We start from the raw sequence: 25,210 nt of genomic DNA, 5'->3' as shown, positions 1-25,210 counted from the left end.
CTCTGTCCATGGGATTTCCCAGGCAAGAATACTGCTGTAGGTCGCTATTTCTTCCTCCAGGGGATCTTCCCCACTCAGAGATAGAACCTGTGTCTCCTGCATTGGCAGGCAGATTCTCTACCACTGAGCCACCTGGGAAGTACCTTTCTATTAATACCAGTAATTTTGTTGTTCATTCTTTTTTTATTTTTTGTTGTTGTTCATTCTTAGAGTAACTTTATTCCTCAACATCATCACAGAAACTCATGTCATTAATAAATGCTCTCTCCTGAGCTCTGAAACATCTTATAGTAGATCAGAATCTGACGAATACTCGAACCACAATTTTGCATCAGAGGTAAGGATCTAATGGTCCAAGGACAAGTGCGTTTTGTTTGATCAGCAGTGTCTTAAAAAAAACTGAGGCATTTCATACAAGCATTCAGACTTGTTTTGTCTTGAAAAATCAAACATTTTGGCAAACTGGGCCTAAAAATCTCCTGTGGAAACAAAAGGCTACTGTTGTGCAGTTGCTATGGGCTTTAAAGAGGGAATGTTCTCTCTCTTCACCCCTCCCCACCACTCACCACTGTCTCACACTACCAGCCTAGCTTGACAGGCATTTGAATTTGAGCCCACACTCTACAGCCAGTTAAGTCACACCCACTCATCTTTCCCAAGATTTTACATTAATTACTTTGCCAAGCTAACAACCTTTCACCATCTTCAGCAGCAGGTCCTCCACAATTTCTACCCTAGAGTTTATATCTTCTAATCAGATACCAAGTAACACAAAAACATGCATGAGAAAAAGATCTAGGGCATAAAGAATGGATGTATGGATACCAGAGCGGGGAAGAAGGGGAGGGATGAATTGGGAGATTGGGTTTGACATATACACTACTGATAATATGTATTAAATAGATAACAAATGAGAACCTACTGTAAAGCACAGGGAACTCTATTCAGTGCTCTGCGGTGACCTAAATGGGAAGGAAGCCTAAAAAAAACGGGAGTATATATATATACATATAGCTGATTCACTTTGCTGAAGAGCAAAAACACACACAACATTGTAAAGCAATTATACTCCAATAAAAATTAATAAATAAATTTTAAAAAAGAAAAGATCTAGCGAACTCTGCATTGAAAAACCCTTTCCTACCAAAGTAGTAAAACTCTACTTACCAGTTTGGAATTGGTGACTGGTTTATTTCTTAAAGCTGGGGGTCTATAAGCTGTTGCAACTTTAGGTTCTTCACTAGGCACATCACTTGGAACTACTTGGTAAGTTATTGCTTTTTCTGGAAATATTCCATCTAAGAATGGCTGCCAAGAAACCTGCCATAATTCTGCATTTGATGGTACATCATACTTGTGCAAGACAGAGCCTGTATAATGCCAAATCTTGTACCCATTATTAACACGTAACCGTGGGGCACATGTGGCTGTTAAAATATGCTCACCATCTGGGCACCAAGCAAAATATGTAGAATCAGAGGCCACTGGTTTAGAGATAAGTTTGTACTTTTTAACATCCCACACTTCCATTTGTCCCCTCAGATTCCCAAATCCAGCTAGTACTAATATATGTCCATGAGGGCTGTAGTAGGCTGCATTACGAGGGCCAGTTCCAAAGTCAAACACGGGATCACACTTCAGGTTGAAAACTGTCGCTTTGGCAGGCATGAACCCATACACGGCACAAAACTCAGTAGAACTAGAATTCCAAACCACATCATAGATGGGGCCATTTTTCGCTGGAAGAAGAAAATAAAATCTGTTAGAGATAAAGAATTCTATACAGGAATATAATATTTAGTAGTACAAGTTATAATCATACAATATTTGTAAACAACTCAAATAAGAAAAATCCAAAACTTTCACAGTATGGTAAAATTAAGATTTTTTACATGACATACTGTGGGAATTAATGTATATTTCTTTTAAACATTTTGGCAATTTGGACTCATAGAAGCATCAGCTATTATTATTATTAAACCATTGATAGTTTTCCTTGAGAGAGGCAATATACGTATATAGCAATAAAAACACAAAAAAGACATGCCACAAAAATAAGCCTCTCTGGTGGTTCAGTGGTAAAGAACTTGCCTGCCAATTCAGGAGATGTGGGTTCCATCCCTGGGTCAGGAAGAGCCCCTGGAGAAGGAAGTGGCAACCCACTCCAGTATACTTGCCTAGAAAATCCCATTGACAGAGGAGCCTAGCATGCTACAGCGTGGGGTCGCAAAAGAGTCAGACACAACTTAGAGACTAAACAACCATGACACAAGGACAACCAATCCTCTATCATATTTCCTGCATATTATTTCAGAATATTTTTGTTGAAATTAAGCTTCTCTCTCTTAAATACATAAATGCACATACACAAAAAAAAGTTTTAAACCTTTCTTGTTTCATTTAATACTCCTATCTTGGAAATTCTTCCATAAAGGCACATTGAGCTTTGCCTCATTCAGCTGCACTGTGTTCCATTACAAACCCTGCTATTTACTTTTCATTTGTGTAAATTTACACAAATAACACCTGTAAGAGAGAAACTGCCTGGTCAAAGGACACATAAATTTACTTGATAATGTACACTGAAATGCCCTTTAAAGAAGTTGCACCAATTTACACTACCAATAATTTTTGATAGCAAACACTTTCCCCTCATTCTCACTCACTGTTTCATTTTTTTATCTTTGCCAATCTACTAAGTGGAAAACTGTGTCTGGTTTCCTTTATTATAAGCTAAGCACCTTTTAATACACTTATACATAATCTTATTTCTTTTTTTAGTGTCCTATAAGAGTCCTGTGGACTATTTTTTACTGTCTTATACCTATTTTTATTTCCTATTATTGGTCTTTGTTATACTTATTATACTATCAAAATTCATCTTTTCTCATAATCATCCCTTTTCTAAAAATATTTTTCCCTAATTTATTGTTTGTTTTGCTTAGTTTATGGACTTTTTTCTTCCCCCAATGTAGAAATCTATAATTTCACATACTCAAACTTACCACTTGCCCCATATGACTTCTGTCGTGTTTAGAAAGTCTTATTCTACTTTAAGATTAGAAGAAAATTCTCCCACATTTTCTTCTAGTTCTATAGTTTTAGATATAATTTTTTGGCCCAGCCAGAATTTATTTTGGTAAACAAGTAGTAGCAAAATCTTTTTGTTACAAATAGCCCCAAAGCATGTATTAGAAGAGCAGCATTTTTACCCATGATTTAAATGCTGACTTTATTATAAGTCAATGGCTACAGAAGTATGGATCTATTTCTGAATCCTGTTGTTTTCTACTGATTATCTGCCTAACCATAACACAGAACGAAACTGTCTTCATTACAATTGCTTTATATCTTAATAGTATCAGAATCCCTCTTTCCTTACTCTTTTTTTACAGAGTTTTCAAACCATTCTTGCATGTTTACTTTTTGATAGCAACTTTGGAACGAGCTTATCTAGTTGTAAAAAAAGAAAATCCACTGGCATTCTAATTTAATTTTTAGATCAGTTTGGAGAGAAATGACATCTTTGTAAAATTCTCACGAAAGGTTAGTTTGCCCTTCATTAGTTTTAGTTTTCTTCCCATCAACCCTATATATTTCTTGTTTTTTTGTTGCCATATATGGAATCTTTCCTTCCATTATGTTTTATAAGAGGATGCTGTTTATACTGTGACAATCTGTATGAGCTGAGGTGATTTGCTTTTCACCTTTCAAAACTGTATACTTACTCTTTTGATCAGAACACTCACTAGGTCTTTCAGAATGTTCAATAATAGTAGAAAGTGCGTGGGGGGAGTCATCCTTGTTTGGTTCCTGACTTCAATGGGAATACATACTGTTTTAAAAGAAAGTTTACCTTACCCTTACATGTTCAATTCAAAATAAAGAAGATTACTGAGTTGCAGGAATTTTAAAACTATTAAGTTACCTTAACTCCTTGAAACAAAGTATGAAGTGGTTAACACTCTTCAGTTCTGAAGATGATGCTAAACCCACTAGATCAACTTGCTGTCATAGTTAAATAAGCTCCCAAAGAGCTAATACAGTGGAATTACCTCACTCAGCAAGTTCCCTACTCAACTTACAGCAAAACTAAATTAACTAATTGGATTCTTTCAAAATAGGGTATGTTTGGGGATGAGTTAAATTCCTTAATGAAGATAAATTTTATCTTAAAGGTTGTTAAAATATGTGAGTTCTATCACTTGATCAACAACTTAGATGTGGACTTCCCTGGTGGTCTGGTGGTTAAGAATTTGCCTTGCAATGCAGGGAAAGTGGGTTCAATCCCTGGTCAAGGAACTAAGATCACACATGCTGTGGAGCAACTAAGCCTACTGAGCCTGTGAGCCACAATTAGAGAGTCTGTGTGCCACAGCTAAGACATGACACAACTAAAAAAAAAAAAAAAAAAAAAAGAACTTAGACGATAACATTTTTATGGCACAGTATTTTTGACTATCATCGATTCTCCCAAAGGGAGACTACTGGAGCACTCACGTAATTGCACCACAGCACTTTCTCCATTTGTTGCAATGTAGTGCAGCGTCTGTTCCCCATAGTAGGAAGCTCCTGTCTTGTCAACATCTGTACTAGCTATTACCAACACAGCAGTAGCTAAAAGGATAAAAACTTTAATTAGGTTTAAAACATAAATTAACCTAATGTTGATAAGAAAAGCATTAAAAAGTGTAACAGGCCATATGTAAATTTTCAATAAATAAACACTGGTAATTTTTCCTTTTTCTATACACACAGGAATATAAGTCTAAATTAATGCTTGATAAACAAAATGGGAGATAAAAAGATATTTCTCATACCTTTTTTATTCCATAGCATTGTGACCTTATCGGCCTTAAAGAAACTTTTATTGGCTAAAGCTGCATGAGGCTCATCAAAGTTGGGGTACTGATATAATCTAACAAATGAAGGTGCACCCTTACTTCCTGGAACATAGACAGCCACCTAAGATACACAGACATAAGTAAACACTTAATTTTTTGAAGCATATAAACTAAGATGGACATGTCTTTAAAGTCACCAAAAACTAGGAAAAGGCTTAATCTCATACCATTCCACATGAACAAACAAAAACATTAGCAATTACCTTGTACGGTTGGGGTCCAGGTGATAACACAAAATCATTAATTTTTTTCAAATGCAATTTATTTGCAATTGTGTCTAAAAAAAAAAGTAAATGGTGTTAGGTTAATGAGCAAAAGGTAATAGATATGTGTCAAATTCTGAATATATCATAAAAGGTTAATGTAACTATATACAAAATGTAGTCTCATGTAGGCCAGGCAGAGCTACACAGTAGAAAAAGCATGGGGTGAGAGCCAGATGGACCTATGCTTGAATTCTTACTCAGACACTACTAACTGTATGACCTTCGCCAAGTAAGAGAATCACATACTTAATTCCTAGTACACAGTGCCAGGCACAAAGTAGGTATTAAATAGGTATCTATTCTCTTCCCTTAAACCTCTGAACTAATGTTGTCTTAGAGCCCATCTGATGGGAAAGATGACTCTAGCTTGCTACTGTAGAATGTGGATTTGAAAATTCCGTAACTAACATGATACACAGATCCATAACAATGTTAACCACAACAATAGTAACAATAACAATGGCTAGATATTTGTTGAATGATTACTCTGTGCCAGGCAGTAAGAAACCATGTTATCAACACTACTGCTCTCATGGTCAATGGGATCAAGAGCTATTACTCGCCCTTTGTTCAAATATGAGATCAACAGCTGTTCAAAAGTAGCATATCCAGCTGCTAAACTGGCAGCCCCCTCCTTTCAGCATGCTCATGAAGTGGCAAGTAAGATAAATAAGCAAGCTAACTCCAAATCAGCGGGAACAGGTTAAGTCTCAAAAGCAGGAAATTGAAGGGTACAGCTAAATGATTGTGTGGATGTTATCAAAATCAGCCTGCACACCATCTCTGGTACATGTGAACAGTTTCTAATTCCCATTTTACTTTCTCAACTTACAACATGGTTATGTCCTAATAAACCCATTTTAAGTTGAAAATATCATAAGCTGAAAATGCACACCTGATGCATCACTTATGTTAGACTACCCTAAATGTGCTCAGAACACTTAACATTAGTCTATAGTTGAGCAAAATCATTAAACACAATGCTGATTTTATAATAAAATGTTGGATATCTCATGTAATCCATTGAATACTGAACTAAAAATGAATAACATAATGGCTGTAAGAGTCCAGAATAGCTGTAAGTGTATCAGTTGTTGACCCTTGTGATCACGTGGCTGACTGGGAGCTGTGGCTCACTGCTGCTGCCCAACATCATGTATCATACCGCATATCTCTAGCCCAGGGAAAGATCAACACTCAAAGTACAATTTCTACTGAATATATATCGCTTTCATTTTAGTATAAAGTCAAAAAAGATAAGCCAAACTATCCAAGTTGGGGACTGTCTGTACTGAAAAGTGTTCAGTCACCAACAGAATGCTCTAAGGACAAAAGGAGCTACAAAATTTCTTCTTTAAAGTATTTTTCAGTAATCATGTTATTGGTGTTATATTGCTGGTACTGCTATTCTAAAAACACTATGTGGTCGAGTAGAACAAAGCAAATGAATAATTATATGGATGTACTATTTTCAAACTATCTCCCCTGGTAGCCCAGAGAACCAGATTCTCAGTGTTAGCAAAAAAACAATACAGATGAAAGCTAAGAAGAAAAAAAGGAGTAGAAACAATGATCAATCAACACAGTAGCAAAGAGAATCCTCTACACCCAGACTGTAGTCTCTAAATACCATTTTCCACCAAAAGAGAGCAGAGTGTACTACAGAATTGGCTGATTATAGGTATATAGCAAGAAATAAACAAGATAACCCTAGAATGACTTGTCCCACCATACAGCAAAGAAGTCATTAAAGACCAATGACAGGACAATTTAAGCATTAATAAAAATAATTTTTAAAATGGATTAATCATAAATGTTTATTAGGTTGGGGGGAGGCTAACTTGTCTAAGGGATCTAGTTGCTAGTGAAAGAATTCATTTCGTTAAAAGTGATAAACGAAAAGAATATTTATCTTGCCTTTCCGATATAAAAAGTAACACTAGGTAACCAAATAGTAGAAAGGGGAATTCTCTTTATAGTGGTAGTATAAACTAACAAATGAGATGAGAAGGAGGGAAACTTTAATATTAGCAATTTCTAACCACTCATAAAATAATGGATCAAGGCACTGAATATTAATGCCAATTAACTATACAAAATTAAAGACAATGAGACATTAGGTGCTTCTTGATAAAAAAAAAAATACTGCCTTATGATGATGTAGTCTTGCCCTCATATCTCCCAAAAAGAACTTGAAACTGACCAACTCTAGATTCAAATAGTTATTTACAGGAAATAGATGAATATGGTAAATTACAGAATAGGATACAAGAGCAAAACTTAAATTATGGGAAGATATATAATACAAGTAACCTTGTTTCTAAAATAATAAACTGCAAGGGGAAAAAAGAATAGAGAGGAAATCTATATTTAAAGAAACATATATATATATCAACTGTAATATGAAAGACATTATCTAGATCTTAAGTTTTAAAAAACTTACATTTGCAATTATTAGAAATTTGAAACTGACCAGATATTTTATAATCTGTGATAACAGTATTATGACTACCTTACTGAAATATTTACAGGTAAAATTATATAATGTTTATGATTTGCTTAAGCAGAGTAAGAGAGATGATAGGTGAATAGATGCCTGGATGAAGAAGGACTGGCAACAGGCTGATGATTACTGGGACTAGGTGTCTACTTTTGTGTTTGAAATTCTACACAATATTTTAAAAATTCATATCACACAATTTCAATAGCAACTAAACTCAGTAAGAGCTATTCAAATATATTAATTTAGTAGTAATTAGATAGTAAAAACTTATTATAAAATAGTATATTTGTGTTATAACATTTTACTAGCATTTAGACTTGAGTTACTCAAATGAATTCCTATAACAGCAACTGTTGTTAACATAAAAACAGGATTTAGGAGAACCATATGATGCTATATAAGGCAATAAAAACTGTACACATTTATAGTAAATAATAAAATTATTTCATAAATCTTTTCATACTAAAGTTGTTGTTTTCAAAAAAGTGAACTTCATTGTTAACATTTCGGGCACAAAGCGTTTCATCTTCTGACCAGGAAGGACACCTACAATGAAGAGCAAGAATATAACTATAGCATGTTAAAGTTTATGATATTGTTTACCATTTAAGGAAGAATACTTATAAACAAAGATCAAGATCTTACTCTACTATATTTCCACATACAAAATCCTTAAAGATCTGGATTTTGATCTGACAAGTTATACTCTAAAATTATACCAGAAAAACAAACAATATACAAAAAATATATTTAAAATATTTAAAAATAACTAATATTTTAAAGCACTTATTTACCAATTTTGCATTTTTTTCTGAATGAAGGACTTCAAACATGTTCCAGTTTTCACATCATAAAGTTGCAGATTGGGTATCCCAGCCGTATCATCTTTAGAAGCTGCCATAAAAATAAATTTTTTTTGCAGTTAACTGTCTCCTAACACCAGTAAAAAGATTTTATTCTTAGAAAAAATTTCAACAAGATTATAAAGATCATGTAAGAGATGCTTTAAATCAATTTTCCCCTCTAACTTAAGTTATAGATTTAATCACCCATTCCTAAAGCCATGACGATATGACAGCTGTTTGAGAAGTTCAGTATTTCTGAAATGAGTCAGTTACTACAGTTTTTAAAAATACTTACGAGATTTCTTGTTTGTTAAGTCTGATGTGGTTTGCTGTTAAACAGATTAAACTGTCTTATGAAAGCTGTGTCTGTAAGTCACACGCATGAAAAAAAGTTACATAAAACCACTCATAGTTCTCAACTGATTCTCCAATTCTTGTTTACTTACTTGGAAAACTAAGATTCATTACAGTCCATGCCTCTTGGAAGAACAAACTCAGCAGGTTTATAACCCTATAATGAACTACTAACTGATGCTGGGAGGGATTGGGGGCAGGAAGAGAAGGGGACGACAGAGGATGAGATGGCTGGATGGCATCACCGACTCGATGGACGTGAGTCTGAGTGAACTCCGGGAGTTGGTAATGGACAGGGAGGCCTGGCATGCTGCGGTTCATGGGGTCGCAAAGAGTCGGACACGACTGAGTGACTGAACTGAACTGAACTGAACTGAACATATATTTATTCAACAATATTCACATTATTACAAAATGCTTTTAAAAATAAGCTCTATACCAGTGCCCAATATTTTATCACTCATCTACAAAGCAGTTATATAAAATGCTCATATAAAGTATATTAGATCTTTACTTGTTCCAGAAAATGGCACACCATTTCCTACTCTGTCATACCATCCACATTTCTTAGATGATGTGTCTACTGTACTTCCTCTTTATGCTTATATAAAACATTTCATCTTAAAGTTCATTATTCTTCTTAATTTTGAGATCTTCTTTATCCAGTGATTATTTACTTTATAAATTTTCCCTTGAGCTTTTTCTTTTCCTCTATCTCATGACAAATCTTCTAACTTGAAATCATTTAAAGTACACTGTATTTGGGGAATGCAAGATTCATTGTTGATTAAAAATATTCTTAAACACTGCTTAGTATTATAAAGATTAATTACTTTCCTATAAGGTTATAACCTTCTCTTTCTTCCCCCACTGAATTGCATTGGTCCTATGAGAATATTTTTACAATTGGAATATACTTACTAGTGTAAGGCTGCCATGTTGCCAGGACAGTGTTTTTTGGCGAGAACTCAAGGCAAACTGCCTTTGGAAGGTCGAAGGAGTGCAGCAGTCCCTTTTTAGTGACACTGATAACATTTATTCTGGTTTCAAAAGAAATTACTTCAGCAATGAAATACTGTTTCACAATAGTCAGCACTATCCAAAACATTCCTACTTCTTTTTAAATACAGATCACTCTGAAGTGTTCATTTTTCATAAAGATCAATTTTCAGTTAGTTCTAGAAAATATCCAATAAATACTCTAACATAAAAAAGTATATGTTTTACCAAAAGGCCCCTATTTAAGGCTGGTGCTGGGAATTACTAAGAGTCGGACACAACTGAGCGACTTTACTTTCACTTTTCACTTTCATGCATTGGAGAAGGAAACGGCAACCCACTCCAGTGTTCTTGCCTGGAGAATCCCAGGGACGGGAGAGCCTGGTGGGCTGCCATCTATGGGGTCGCACAGAGTCGGACACGACTGAAGCGACTTAGCAGCAGCAGCAGCAGCTGGGAATTAAAATAGAATTTCCAGGAAGACACAATAGATGATACCACCTTTAGCCAAAAACAAATAACAGGCCTTTGAGTGAACACAGTGCAAACCCAGACAAGCAAAGGAATATCAAATTCAAGAGAAAATCAAAAGTGTATTTTTTAATTTGAGTAAATGGAAACTGAGCAGCTGGGGAAATCATCAAGGAGAGTTTTGATGTCTATTAAAATCTCAGAAGCATTCTCCAAAAGACACTACTATAAGAATTATCATGATACAATAAAGACAAAAATGACAATAACCGTATATTAAAAAAGCAGTTTCCTTTTTTTTGGAATATTTTCTACGTACTATGTTCTGTTTTAACCACTTTATGTACATTTTCTCATTTAATCTTCACAACAATCTCATAAAATAGATATTAACATCTCCATTTTACAAATGGTAAAACTGAAGGTTAGGAAAAAAAAAGTGATATGATTTGATGATTTGCCCAAGATCATACTACTAATAAATGCCAGATCAAGGCTTTGAAACCTGTTTGGCCTGACTTGCTCTTGTGTAGTCCTTAGGATTAAAAAAAAAAAAAAAGATATTCCTTCTCACTGCAGAAATTCCTTAAGTTATTTTATTCAACTCAAGTTTGAGAACACTGGGTTAGGATAAGCAAAAACTGCTTAACCACACAGATACACATGCTTACAACTGTAGATTCTTTACAATTTACTGTAAATTACATATTTTAGAATTACATGAAGTTTTCTGTTGTTAATAAACTTTGAAGTTATTCTTAGTTTAATGAAGGGTATATATTTTATATGCATATATTTAAGGAAAAATCAGCTATAGCTTCTGACTTAATTAACCATGGACTCAGCAAAGACTACAACCAATACTCTACATCTGTTTCTCTCGCCCCAGGAACAATAAGTATTGCTGTGGCTGTAGCACCTTAAGGAAATAAATACTAGAGCAAGGTATGAAAAAATATATTAAAAAGATGAATGGACACAACATGTGGGGACATAGTAAAAGAACTGAGCTGAATTCAACAGAAAGCAAAGTGGAGATATGACATATAAAATAATTAATGATAATTGCCAAAGTGAAAATAAATTTACTTAATAAACTCTAAGTTATCAGAATAAAGGATACATCAAAAAGATAATAGGCAATGAAAAGATATATGGTATATCCTATCAGATAGTAAATTTCTATCAACTTATTACCCAAATAGTACAAACTAAAATATGGATTTAAAAACAATACAACCCAACAGGTTACACCTAAAGAAATAAGTTGAAAGTGCATCCTTTCTTTTGAGACTAAGACTGTTAACATTGTGAATAAGACCCAATATAATTACATTCTTAATAATTTGAGAGTAGTAGTTTGTTGATTGTATTTAGTAACTTACAAAAAAATACTAATGAACATTTTTAATTATAAAAGTGAATCCTGCCAGCTACTTATAGTTGTAGAAGTGAATCAACTAACTCAACACAATCTTTCTAGCACTTTTAAAAATCATATGTTTAATCCAACTTGACCTGATAGTCGAAAGACCCGAGAATATATTACCATGGTGTAAGAAACATTTAAAATGCACTTTTCAAACTCATGTAATTGTTTTTCCCCCCTTAAAAATCTAAGCTATTGTATCTGGCTAAACACAACAACACTAAAATAACTTTAAATCAAGCAACAAATATTCGGGCATTTTTCCTGGTTCTAGTAATTAAAATACAGTGACTATGGAAAATGGAAAAGGATTAGTTTTCTGAGTGAAATTATGACTGAAATCTAAATACTTATTTTTCTTAAAACCAATTTTATAATCTGATTATTTTATGTAATATAGACTATACCAAACATATTTCTGAATAACTTGTACTTAATGACACGCTGTTATCTACAACAAAATAGCAATAAATACAGCTGTTAAGTAGTTTAACAGCAAAAATATAAAGTATCTAAGATAAAGAAGCAAAGAGAACTACTCTCTAAGTATTAATGCAGAACTCAAGAAACCCTAACCAGTAACTTGGAGCACCACTTAAAACAAACTGCTGGCATTAAATTAATAGCCCCTTTTCATATGTTCCTTTTTAATTCTAAGAAACTAGAGAACTCAAACAAGTTTGACACATAAATAGAAACTAACAACTTTGGAGATGTTCTGTGAATGTTATACTGGAGATAATACCTAATTGTACCAAGACTATAAAGATGGAGTTTATAAATGACATCCAAATACATGTTACTCAAATAAAACAATTACATTTTATATTCATGACATATACAAAAAAAGTTATATAAATAAACACTAACTTTTCTCCATTGCCCCAGGCAAACAAGGTCCCATCCTTACTAAAGGTATAGGCTTTGCAATTTTTCCCAGATTCTCTGAAAAATGACAAGGAAAAAAAAAGCTTAAATTAATAAACATTATTACTTAAAAAAATCTAATCAAAAATCCACAATCTTACTAATTTAGTGACTAAGAACTTACATAAATTTTAGAAAATAATTCTAACATGCTTTAGTTTGTCCAAAATACTTTCCCTCTTAAAATGTAGCATTGACCACCACTATAAAGTAAACTGGAAATCAATTTTTATACCAACAGACCAATCTTAAGTAAGAAATAGAGCCCTTTGGGGTGAATAACTAGTTTGTCTGAAAACCCAAAAAAGTAAGTATATGTGGAAACTAGGAGTTCCCAGGTGGTTTAGTGGTAAAGAATCCGTCTGCAATGCAGGAGACCTGGGTCTGACCCCTGGGTCAGGAAGATCCCCTGGAGAAGGAAATGGCAACCCACTTCAGTATCCTTGCCTGGGAAATCCCATGGACAGAGGAGCCTGGTGGGGCTATTCCATGTAGTCACAAAGGAGTCAGACAGGATTTAGCAACTAAAAACAAACAACAATGTGGAAGTTACCAGCTGTCAGTCCTTATCCTGAGACAGCTGAAGGATTTCAACACAGCTTTGTAAAGAATTTCCCAAACTACCAGCGTAACAAAACAATGGTGGGTACAATATCCTCAAGTAGCCAACAAGTGCCCCTGGATTTAAAAGACAAAGATCTTCCATCAATTTCTCCTGTGCAGAGAAAGTATTAACAACCAGAAGAGGATATTCACATTAAATAAATATGGATGCAGGATTCTGTACAAAAACTAACCTGTGGAACTTGGACTTCTTGGCAATCTTCTATCAAATGATGAAAACTTTAAGCACTGTATCTCTCAAAAGGAGATGGCCACTGTGAGCACATCTCCCAGAGATAATGAAGACCCATAAAGAAATGTGTGTGTGTGTGTGTGTGTGTTCAGTAATGTCCATACATGTAGTCACAACATCAGATCAGAATTTTGTAGCTAATAAATATTTGAATTGTCAAATAACAACACACTGAGAACTCACCAGTACACCCCTTCTAAACAGGGCACTATCTTTGCATTAATTCATCTGATGATGACATTTGTGTTTCTGTAATCACACAATGCCCAGATCTAAAAGCCTGACTAGAAGCAGGTTTTTAAAAATCTTCATAGAAGGTAAATACTACATTGTTCCTATTGCAACTCACCAAGAGACATGCACTGTCTCCTTGTTCTACTCTTAGTGATGCTGAGATTGTACTGGACTCACTATGCGCCTCCTCAGATCCAGTGAATCCTTCCTGCTCCCAGGCGCCAGCCATTCAAGGAAGACATGGCCACCTCATCTCCTTAACACCACTGGTTGTCTCAGACTCTTCAGGAATGAGGGCCACATTTCAGCATGGCTTCCATTACACCTACTGCAGTAGCAGGAAGAGGAGCACTGGCACTCAGATTCAGCCCAAACAGATCAAAAGAGACTCTGGCTGCAGTCAATTCTGTACCCATCCTCTTAACAATAGGTTGTTTGAAGGCACAGTGGTTTTATACAACCTCACTGGAGAGATTTGCGTGACCAAGCAACCCGGGTGGATTTTGTGAACTGGTGGTCAGCTCAGTGTATCCTATTCTATGTTTCCTTTCACTTCCTTTTCTCATTTCCATTTCTCCCTCAGTCCTGCTGCCTTGGGACTGCACATCCCAGTGAAGTGCAGCACAAAAGCTTTAATCCAGACTCATTTTCTAAAGTGGTACTTTTCAAATATTAATTTGCATACAAATTACTGAGGACCTGGTTAAACTACAGATTTTGATTCAGTAAACTGAGAAGGGCCTGAGATGTTATATTTCTGCACTGACTCAAGGTGTTGCTAATACAGTTGACCTTTGGCCCGTATTTTCTGTAACAAAGTTTTAGAGAACTGGAGCTCATAAAAAAAAATCATCAACAGAGTCAGACGATGACAGTCTGATTATAAAGTTCCCTATCAACAGTTCATCTAACAGTTTCAGCATCTTTCGATGATCATTTGCCTATATCAGCTGTTCTCAAAGTGTTGTCTCTAGACTTGAAGCATCAGCATTAACTGAGAACTTAAAAATTCTTATTCTTGGGGTCCTGCCCCAGATTTACTGAATCAGAAAACCTAAAGAGGCAACAGTATCCTGTGTGTGTTTTTTTTAACAAGCTCTTCAGATGATTCTGAGGCATGCAAAAGCTTGAGAACCACTGATACATGACTTCTTTACGATAAAGAAATAGTGATTATCTAAGCCCAATCTTCCTTCTGGGTTTACTACTGCTCTATAGAGAAGTTTTCTTCATCAACAGTTTGGTTTCTCTGAAAAAGTTTGTACAGGAAGTAACATAAATGCTTGATTTTTTTTTATCAGTTTTCAAAGTAATGAATAGGATCCCATCAATGTCTAACACTGACCAAAAATATTTGGAAGGAGAAAGATTTTGGAGGGAATATTTATATACTTGACATGCCTTAATTTTTGGTCATTATTCTCCTTAATCCTCAAATTGTTTTCTCTAAGGTTGGCAGGAACTCTTTCAGGTTGACTCCTATCACAGTTTAGCAAAACCCCCTCAGGCTGTAATTTAATGGAGATGATAGGCAGTGGTCTGGCTATCACATTCACAAGTTTCTCCCCATTCCTCTAAGCCTCAGGCATGAACTAAATTACACTGTTGTCTAGACCTTTTAAATGTACTCAAGCTACTGTTTTCAAATCTAAAGGTCATTTTTTTTGATAGAGAATATGCATTCTTCCCATCTTCTGTTAACATTATGTGATATGTCCCAAGAAACTAGCTTATCTGTTCTTTTTTTTGTTCTCTATAACATTACTCAACAAAATAAAACCATACCTTGGGAACACTGTGCTTTCTGTAAAATGTGGTGGTCCATTTACCATGTACAGCCCTTCTGATCCTCGGACTAAAGGAAAAAAAGGGAAAGAATCACCATTACTTCGTTAATAAATATTCAGTCTTCACAAATGTTTAAAAAAGCGAAAAGTTTCCAATCAAAATACTAAGAAAATCACTAAATATTTCATAGAACTATTAACATCAGCATTAAATGGGTACATTTTTCTTGCTCTTCTGCATAAGATCATTTAACTGCTGGGAAATAAATAGGTAATGCAATGAGTTGAATGTTTGTGTAACCACAAAAGGCTCATGTTGAAACCCTAACTCCAATGTGATGGTACTTGATCGTGGAGCCTTTCAGAGGGTTATTAGATCACAAAAGTGGATTCCTCATGAATAGGATTAGTACCCTTTTAAGAAAAACACAGAGGATATGTGAGGCTACAATACACTGGCACACAACAAACAAGAAGAGGGTTCTTACCAGCACCTGACCATGCTGCACCCCGGGCTCAGACTTCCAGCCTCTAGAATTCTATCTCCTGTTGTTTACAAGTTACCTAGTATGCGGCGCTTTGTTATAACAGCCTAAACTGACCAAGGGGCTTCCCAGTTGGCGCTAGTAGCAAAGAACCTGCCTGACAATGCAGGAGACATAAGACATGCAGGTTCGATCCCTGGATCAGAAAGATCCCCTGGAGGAGGGCATGGCAACCCATTCTAGTATTCCTGCCTGAGAATCCCATGGACAGAGGAATCTGGCAGGCTGCAGTCCATAGTGTTGCACAGAACCGGACACGAATGAATCCATTTAGTGGGCACACATGCAAACTGACTAAGACAATCAATATTATTCTTTTTTTTTTTTCCTGCAGAGCATACTCATTTAGTCTCTGAGGAGATTACTTCAATAAACCCACTTTTATCTATTTTACAAGAAATCTATGCATGCACATTGAAATATAACATTCATACTTACATCCTTTCATTCAAATGGGAAAAAAGTGATCTTAGTATTATGTTTTCACATTATTTTGTAATCACATTTTCAAAATGTATAGCTGCTGGAAACAGAACTAGAAGCTGAGTCTAAATTAAATCTTTGTATCAGCTTACTATTTCAATTAAGTTTTATAAATAAAAGCTCAAAATTGTAACTGTCACCTGTGAAAAGTAGTTGTACTGTAACAGAGAGGACATGAACTCAAAGGCAGACCTCAGTTCCTACCTGGCTGTGGAACCTTAGATTCATTACTACCTCAAGTCTGTGCCCTACTCAACAAAATGAAAACTTTAGAACACTGTGTACTTTATGTAAAATAATAACATGAAAATACAGTATAAATTCATGCAAAGTTATTTTAAAAAAAAACAATAACAAAGCACTATTAATATAGTCACAATTTCTTAAACTAAGAGAATAAGTAGCATGAGACACCGACACCCTCAACAACACTAATGTCCTAAAAAATTAGGTGGGAACAAAGTTCAAGATTAAATAAGCAAAACCATCTACAGGACTAGATTCTACTTTGTTTTAAATGGCTGAATTAGAAGCTTATAAAGCTGAACCAAACAAAATGATCCATTCATTCAACAAATGTTTACAGAGGAAAAAAAAAAAAAAACTACCTCTCATGTTGAGTACTACAGATACAATAGGGAGGAAAATCACTCTTGTCCCTGACCTCACTGATCAAATAATTAGTCAAATAGATGGAAATCTATAACTGCATTTGGTGCTACAAAGGAAAGACAGAAGAGGCTACTACAGTGAATAATTCGGAGTTTCAATCTAAAAATCGAAGGATAGGAAAAGCATCCTTGACTAGTGATTTGTGTGCTGATATGAAAGATAAAATAGCAGTTAACAAGCAAGGAGTAACAGTAACAGATACAGACGCTCCATGGCAGGAGAGATGACAGCATCGCAGGAACGAAAAGAAGGCCTGTGTGGCTGGAAGGAGATGGATCTAGAGAAGAAAACAGAGCTCGGACCAAACAGGATCCCGGGGCCTGAGTTAGGCAACACTGGACTGGAGCCGAAGAACCACGGGAAAATTCAAAGAAGTTTTAGGCAGATTTTTAAAACCAGATTTGCAATTTGAAAAGGTCAACCTGACACAGTGTAGACAGAGACCCAGAAGGCAGTGAGAGGGCATGAAGAGACTGAGAGAGCGTGAAGAGACTGCTCAAGATGGTCTGCAGGAGCCCCGCAAGAGAGATACAGAAACCGGGTGATTCTCTGGTGGTCCAGTGGTTACGGACGCTTGTGTTTCTACTGCTATGGGCCCGGGTTTAATCCTTGGTCAGGGAACTATGATCCTGCAAGCTGTGCAGCATGGCAAAAACAAGACAAAAACCTTGGACTAGGGCCAGGCAGTAGAAATGCAAAGTGGAGAATCAGCATTCAATATTCAAGAGAGAAAACTGACAGAACTTGGTGATGAGTTACTATTGTATCAGCTAGAATTCTTGCTAGCAGCATCAGTACACACCGGAAGAAAAGGTTTTACTGAAGCGCACCTGCTTCCTTTTCTACCAGCTATTTCCAAATCTCCCACTCTTCAGCAGCAAAGCTGGTACCCAAGGGCCACTCGGGCTCCAAATCTGATCCCCGTTTCTTCTCCCTTCCCAAGGGACAGTTCTCATAACACTGATTTTCTGCCTATAGATTAACTAGCTCAATTTTCAGATATTGAGAATTGCTCTTTACTTTTCAAAGTAAATGCTTTGAAGTTAGAATGAAAGTAAAAGAACCAGTGACAAACAATCCATGTACTCAACGGAGCTTTCATTCTAGTGGAAAAATGAGAAAAAAGTTGAGTAAACACATAACTGAATGATAAGTTTCTTGTCTACATTCACAAGTATACAACTGGATACCATGTTTCCTCATATACTAAACTGAATTGCCAAACTGTTGTGGCTAATTTGCCCTTGAACAGAATGGAGTCTAGCAAACTGTTCTACATATCAGTTCAGTTCAGTTCAGTCACTCAGTCGTGTTCGACTCTTTGTGACCCTATGAACTGCAGCACACCAGGCCTCCCTGTCCATCACCAACTCCCGGAGTTCACCCAAACCCATGTCCATTGAGTCCGTGATGCCATCCAACCATCTCATCCTCTGTCGTCCCCTTCTTCTCCTGCCCTCAATCTTTCCCAGCATCAGGGTCTTTTCCAATGAGTCAGCTCTTTACAACGGGTGGCCAAAACATTGGAGTTTCAGCTTCAACATCATTCCTTCCAATGAATACCCAGGACTGACCTCCTTTAGGATGGACTGGTTGGATCTCCTTGCAGTCCAAGGGACTCTCAAGAGTCTTCTTCAACACCACAGTTCAAAAGCATCCATTCTTCTGTGCTCAGCTCTCTTTATAGTCCAACTCTCATATCCATACATGACCACAGGAAAAACCATAGCCTTGACTAAGCGGACCTTTGTTGGCAAAGTAATGTCTCTGCTTTTGAATATGCTGTCTAGGTTGGTCATAACTTTCCTTCCAAGGAGTAAGCGTCTTTTAATTTCATGGCTGCAATCACCATCTGCAGTTCTACATATACCAAAACCTAAACTCCTCATAGGACTGCCCACAAGGCTCTCTATCTGGCCCCTGCACAGCTTCATGTGCTACGCATTAGGGGTTTTTGTTTTTTTTTTCACTGTGCAACCCACTTCAGTGCCTGCAGCCTACGGGCAGAGGCTGGGCAATGGTTCGGGGCCAGTTTTTTCTGGCATGGGACACTATGAGAGGCCCAGGGGGATGGGCCTGCCATAAATCCAAACCCATGCATTGTACTAGGGATCTTAAAAAATGAGTCCATCACCGCACTCAAGATAACGGTTTCAAATGAGCTCAGTCCATTGCTACACCTTGAATGAAACACTGATGAATACCTATTCTAAAAATCTCTAATATTTGGTAAACATTTTCTGCCAAAAAATGTTATCTTAGATGACTTGAAAACTACGAAGTTTAATTCTTAACATCAGAAATTCTCAACTGTTTCTTGTTTTTTTCCCTAAGATTTCTGGATGTGGACCATTTTTAAAATCTTTATTGAACTTGTTATAATATTGCTTCTGTTTTATGTCTTGGTTTTTTGGCCATAAGGCATGTGGGATCTTAGTTCCCCGACAAAGGATGGATAAAATCTGCACCCTGTTGCACTGGAAGGTGAAGTCTTAACCACTGGACAGCCAGAGAAGTCCCATTCTTGGCCTTTGACTAAAATCAAGTATTCCGTCAAAATTCTCTTACTACACAGGCAAAGCTGTCCTCTTTCCTGTCACCAAGTCAATCACCTGCTGCAATACAATGTATGATACACTGATTTAGAAGAAAAGACACCATTCTTAATACTACAATTACGGTTTTACTAAATATTTGAAGGATTAATAAAAAATGAATTTCCCAAACTAGGGCATGTACAGTTATCAGATTACATGTTATAGCTAGGTTACATAATATTCCATCAGCCTAACGAAGTCCCTCTCACAAACTGCAGTGACAGTTTAACTCACTAAGCACTCTCTCTCAGAATTCTCACACTCATCTAGGAAAACAAAATGGTACATTGTCAGCACAGACCCAATGAAGCCACAAATACTTTTTAAAATGTGCCATATGCTGAATGCAATCAAACCATGTTCTACCCAAAATGATTGGCAAAAAAGAAAAAAGCCATCCCCGGCTCGTCTCAACTTCTTATGCTCTCATGGAATTTGTACCTAGTGACCTCGGTCCTCTGTATCTGTTGATTCTGCTGTTATTACCAACCCAATGTTGACCTGATGAAAATTCAAAGGTTTTGTATGTTATACTAAACTGGCAGCTGACCTCAGAACCGAAGAAGGTAGCCTTCTGCCACAGCAGTGGAACTTTCAGGATATTCAGGGCAATCATTACAAGTATAAGATTTTCCTCTTACAAAATTCCTATCATACTTATATTCCAAACTAAGATAAGTAGAAGATCCCAAAAGAGTTGCTATAGACTGAATGTCTGTGTACCCCGTCCCCAAATTCATACACTGAAACTTAATTCTTAATGGTATTTGGAGTGGCTTTGGGGAGGTAATTAGGTCAAGAAGGCAGAGCCTTTATGAATGGAATTAGTGCCCTCATGAAAGAAGCCCCCCAGAGCTCCCCTGTCTCTTTTGCCATGTGAGGACATGGTGTAGAATGACTGTCTATAAACCAGGAAGCTGGTGCTCACCAGACACTGAATCTGCTGGTGCCTTGATCTTGGAATTGCCAGCCTCCAGAACTGTAATAAATAAATTTCCGTTGGCTACCACCCAGTCTTGGAGTAGGAAATGGCAACCACTCCAGTATTCCTGCCTGGATGATTCCATGGACAGAAGAGCCTGGCGGCTGCAGTCCATGGAATCACAAGGAGCTGAACACCACTGAGAACTGAGCGTGCACCCAATCTATGCTATTTGTGTTACAGGAGCCAGAATGGACTAAGACAGGGAGCAAAACTCCCACTTAACCCTCACTCTTTCACACAAATTAACCCAAAATCTCAGGAAGCAACACTGACAGAAAAGTCACTGTGAAAAGTACCATGTCCTTCTTTCTCAAGTAGCATTCAGTTTTCGTGGTTTTCAATTACTGGTTTTAATATGATTCTGGAGAAGCAAAATCTGAGTCAAATTAATCAACTCCTTTTCAACATGCATATGTTCTCATTCTAAATAAAGAACACTTTAAAAACAAAAATCCACAGTGGTCTATGATCCCGTTTATACAACACTCTTGAAATGACAAAGTATCATGATAGAGGACAGATCAGTGGATGCCAAGGGTTACAGGTGGATGGAGGCTCCAACCAGAAAAGGGTGACAGAGTAGTCCTTTGTGGTGATGGAGCAGTTCTATATTCTGATAGTGGTGGTGACATGAATCTGCACATGTGGTAAAATACATGCACGCACAAACGAGTAAAATCCAAATAGGACAGCAGTTTAGTGAATACTACCATACCAGTATCAATTTCCTGGTTCTGACAATACACTATAGTTATATAAGATATTATCATTGAGGAAAGTTAGGTGAGGGATACACAGGAACTCTCTTGACTCTTTTTGCAACTTCCTGTCTTAATTTACTTCAAAATAAAAAGGCTTTTTAAAAGCCCATCATTTTTCAGTAATATTTCGTTTACAATATTCCAAGAAATGAAACCAATCAAAAGTCTGCCAACATTCTGCAAGAATGGATTTGCTTGGGAATACCGAACAAAAGTGTTAAATTAAAAATCACATTGACCAAGAATTTCTGTACTAAGATAAAAACATATTCTGCAAGATAAAAGTACATATTAAAATTATTGCAGATGGTGATTGCAGCCATGAAATTAAAAGACGCTTACTCCTTGGAAGGAAAGTTATGTCCAACCTAGATAGCATATTCAAAAGCAGAGACATTACTTTGCCAACAAAGGTCCGTCTAGTCAAGGCTATGGTTTTTCCCGTGGTCATGTATGGATGTGAGAGTTGGACTGCGAAGAAGGCTGAGTGCCGAAGAATTGATGCTTTTGAACTGTGGTGTTGGAGAAGACTCTTGCAGGCCCCTTGGACTGCAGGAGATCCAACCAGTCCATCCTAAAGGAGACCAGTCCTGGGTGTTCATTGGAAGGACTGATGCTGAAGCTGAAACTCCAGTAATCTAGCCACCTCTTGCGAGAAGTGACTCATTGGAAAAGACCCTGATGGTGGGAGAGATTGGGGGCAGGAGGAGAAGGAGACGACAGAGGATGAGATGTCTGAATGGCATCATTGACTCGATGCACATGAGTTTGGGTGAATTCCGGGAGTTGGTGATGGACAGGCCTGGCGTGTTGCGATTTATGGGGTCGCAAAGAGTAGGACACGACTGAGCGACTGAACTGAACTGAAAGCTACTTTATGCACTAATGATACAGTTGGTTCCCATTAAATTAGACAACTTCTTTATACATGATGCTTTACAGTAGGTATGTCTATTATAGGGGAACTAAATATCAATTATATTCATCATAAAAATCATAATGAGTCATTATAGCTTTGTTCATACATGTAAACCACTATTTAAAACAAATATTTTATTATATATTTCCCTACACAGAAATACAACTATAAGAAAGTGCTGTAAAAAATTTTGGAACCACTAAGATATACTACTGATATTAAACTGTATTATCAGTTTGAACAACTTCCACAAATTTGAATACACAGATATACAAAGTTTATCAGATGAAATGCAAAATCAGGTTCATAACAGAACATAAACTGCATTATAAATTAATAAAAGCAAAAATAAATATGGACTCAAAACAAACTCTTTTCAATAATCGAAACAATCTTTTTCTACATGACTTTCTAATGAGGAATTCATTTTAATTGGAAGTGACTAAATGTAAAACAATGAGTAAAGTGTGGGGATAGCTTAATATAGTGTATTGACATGATTCCTTATTTTTAATGATTTTCCCCTTTAATCAAAAAAGGATCAACATGTTCTATAAAAAAAGAAAAATCAAGAATACAAATGGTTCTTTTCATTAAAGCAACAAATAAACAACAAAGTTCCACAAAAAATTACTGTTTAAAAACAATAATTATGTTAAATACTGTGCCTATATAGTATATTTTTAAAACTTACTAGCCTTTCTAGATACGTACCATTCATTGCTCTAGGCCTGAGTTAATAAGCGAAAACTATGAGGCTCAACGAAAATTGGCCCTAGGTCTGGGATACAGTGATATCATATTATTTCCAATCCTTGTACCCACTGAAGTATATATCAATTTAGGAAAATGACTCAATCTTGATTATCTCAATGGCCTCAAGTAGGCAAGCTGACTGAACAACATGAGCTTCATGTAAGGGTTATTGTTCTTTTATGGCCAAGCATCCTGGACCCCCTTTACAGGAGACCTTAGTTTTCCTTTGAGAAATATCCAGGGGTGAGAATAATTTGGTTCTGGTGATCCGATTAAAAACTGACTAATTTAGGACTTCCCTGGTGGCACAGTGAATAAGAATCCACCTGCCACAGCAATGGAGACAGAGAAGAGATGTGTGGTCACAGGTGTGGGAGGGGTGGGACCAATGGCGAGAGTAGCATGGAGACATATACACTACCATATGTAAAACAGACAGCAGGGGGGCTTTGCTGTATGACTCGGGGAACTCAAATCAGGGCTCTGTGACAAACTAGAGGGGTGGGATGGAGTGGGAGATGGGAGGGAGGTTCTGGAGGGAGGGGACACATGTATACCTATGGCTGATTCATGCTGATGTATGGCAGAAACCAACACAATATTATAAAGCAGTCATCCTTCAATTAAAAATTAATTAATTAAAAAACCAAACAGAAAAAAAATCCTGAGAGTTCTCATCACAAGAGAAAAAATTTTCATTTCCTTAAATTGCATATGAGAAACTTATTGTGATAATTATTTATTGAAAGAAGTCAAATCATTATGCTATACACCTTAACCTTATATGTGCTGTCTGTAAATTATCTCTCAATAAAACTGGGAGAACAACAAAAAGAATCCACCTACCAATACATGAACTTCCTGATGTTCAAGCTGGTTTTAGAAAAGGCAGAGGAACCAGAGATCAAATTGCCAACATCTGCTGGATCATGGAAAAAGCAAGAGAGTTCCAGAAAAACATCTATTTCTGCTTTATTGACTATGCCAAAGCCTTTGACTGTGTGGATCACAATAAACTGTGGAAAATTCTGAAAGAGATGGGAATACCAGACCACCTGATCTGCCTCTTGAGAAATTTGTATGCAGGTCAGGAAGCAACAGTTAGAACTGGACATGGAACAACAGACTGGTTCCAAATAGGAAAAGGAGTTCGTCAAGGCTGTGTATTGTCTCCCTGTTTATTTAACTTCTATGCAGAGTACATCATGAGAAATGCTGGGCTGGAAGAAACACAAGCTGGAATCAAGATTGCCGGGAGAAATATCAATAACCTCAGATATGCAGATGACACCACCCTTATGGCAGAAAGTGAAGAGGAACTCAAAAGCCTCTTGATGAAAGTGAAAGTGAAAGCGGAGACTGAAAAAGCTGGCTTAAAGCTCAACATTCAGAAAACGAAGATCATGGCATCCGGTCCCATCACTTCATGGGAAATAGATGGGGAAACAGTGGAAACAGTGTCAGACTTTATTTTTCTGGGCTCCAAAATCACTGCAGATGGTGACTGCAGCCATGAAATTAAAAGACGCTTACTCCTTGGAAGGAAAGTTATCACCAACCTAGATAGCATATTCAAAAGCAGAGACATTACTTTGCCAACAAAGGTTCGTCTAGTCAAGGCTATGGTTTTTCCCGTGGTCATGTATGGATGTGAGAGTTGGACTGTGAAGAAGGCTGAGCGCCGAAGAATTGATGCTTTTGAACTGTGGTGTTGGAGAAGACTCTTGAGAGTCCCTTGGACTGCAAGGAGATCCAACCAGTCCATTCTGAAGGAGATCAGCCCTGGGATTTCTTTGGGAGGAATGATGCTAAAGCTGAAACTCCAGTACTTTGGCCACCTCATGCGAAGAACTGACTCATTGGAAAAGACTCTGATGCTGGGAGGGATTGGGGGCAGGAGGAGAAGGGGATTACAGA

General features: G+C 36.7%; 1 protein-coding gene across 2 annotated transcripts in view; it reads right to left on the bottom strand.

The window, feature by feature from the left end:
• The window catches only part of EIF2A (eukaryotic translation initiation factor 2A, 65kDa), a 43,006-nt gene that overhangs the window by 14,828 nt on the left and 2,968 nt on the right, over window positions 1–25,210 (bottom strand). The window contains exons 2-10 of one of the 2 annotated variants that reach the window (XM_010835357.1): window positions 15,574–15,643; window positions 12,642–12,716; window positions 9,794–9,912; window positions 8,468–8,567; window positions 8,137–8,219; window positions 5,108–5,181; window positions 4,821–4,965; window positions 4,501–4,617; window positions 1,168–1,739 (exon numbers count right to left, since the gene is read on the bottom strand). In XM_010835357.1, coding sequence (XP_010833659.1) covers window positions 1,168–1,739; window positions 4,501–4,617; window positions 4,821–4,965; window positions 5,108–5,181; window positions 8,137–8,219; window positions 8,468–8,567; window positions 9,794–9,912; window positions 12,642–12,716; window positions 15,574–15,643 — 1,355 coding nt within the window. The remainder of the gene's footprint in view (window positions 1–1,167; window positions 1,740–4,500; window positions 4,618–4,820; window positions 4,966–5,107; window positions 5,182–8,136; window positions 8,220–8,467; window positions 8,568–9,793; window positions 9,913–12,641; window positions 12,717–15,573; window positions 15,644–25,210) is intronic. The other variant, XM_010835358.1, reaches the window with a different exon arrangement.

Source organism: Bison bison, unplaced genomic scaffold, assembly GCF_000754665.1.
Source record: "Bison bison bison isolate TAMUID 2011002044 unplaced genomic scaffold, Bison_UMD1.0 scf7180017864042, whole genome shotgun sequence".
Classification (NCBI taxonomy): domain Eukaryota; kingdom Metazoa; phylum Chordata; class Mammalia; order Artiodactyla; family Bovidae; genus Bison; species Bison bison.
Note: the sequence above shows the minus strand (reverse complement) of the source record. Positions and strands in the feature narration are given on the sequence as shown.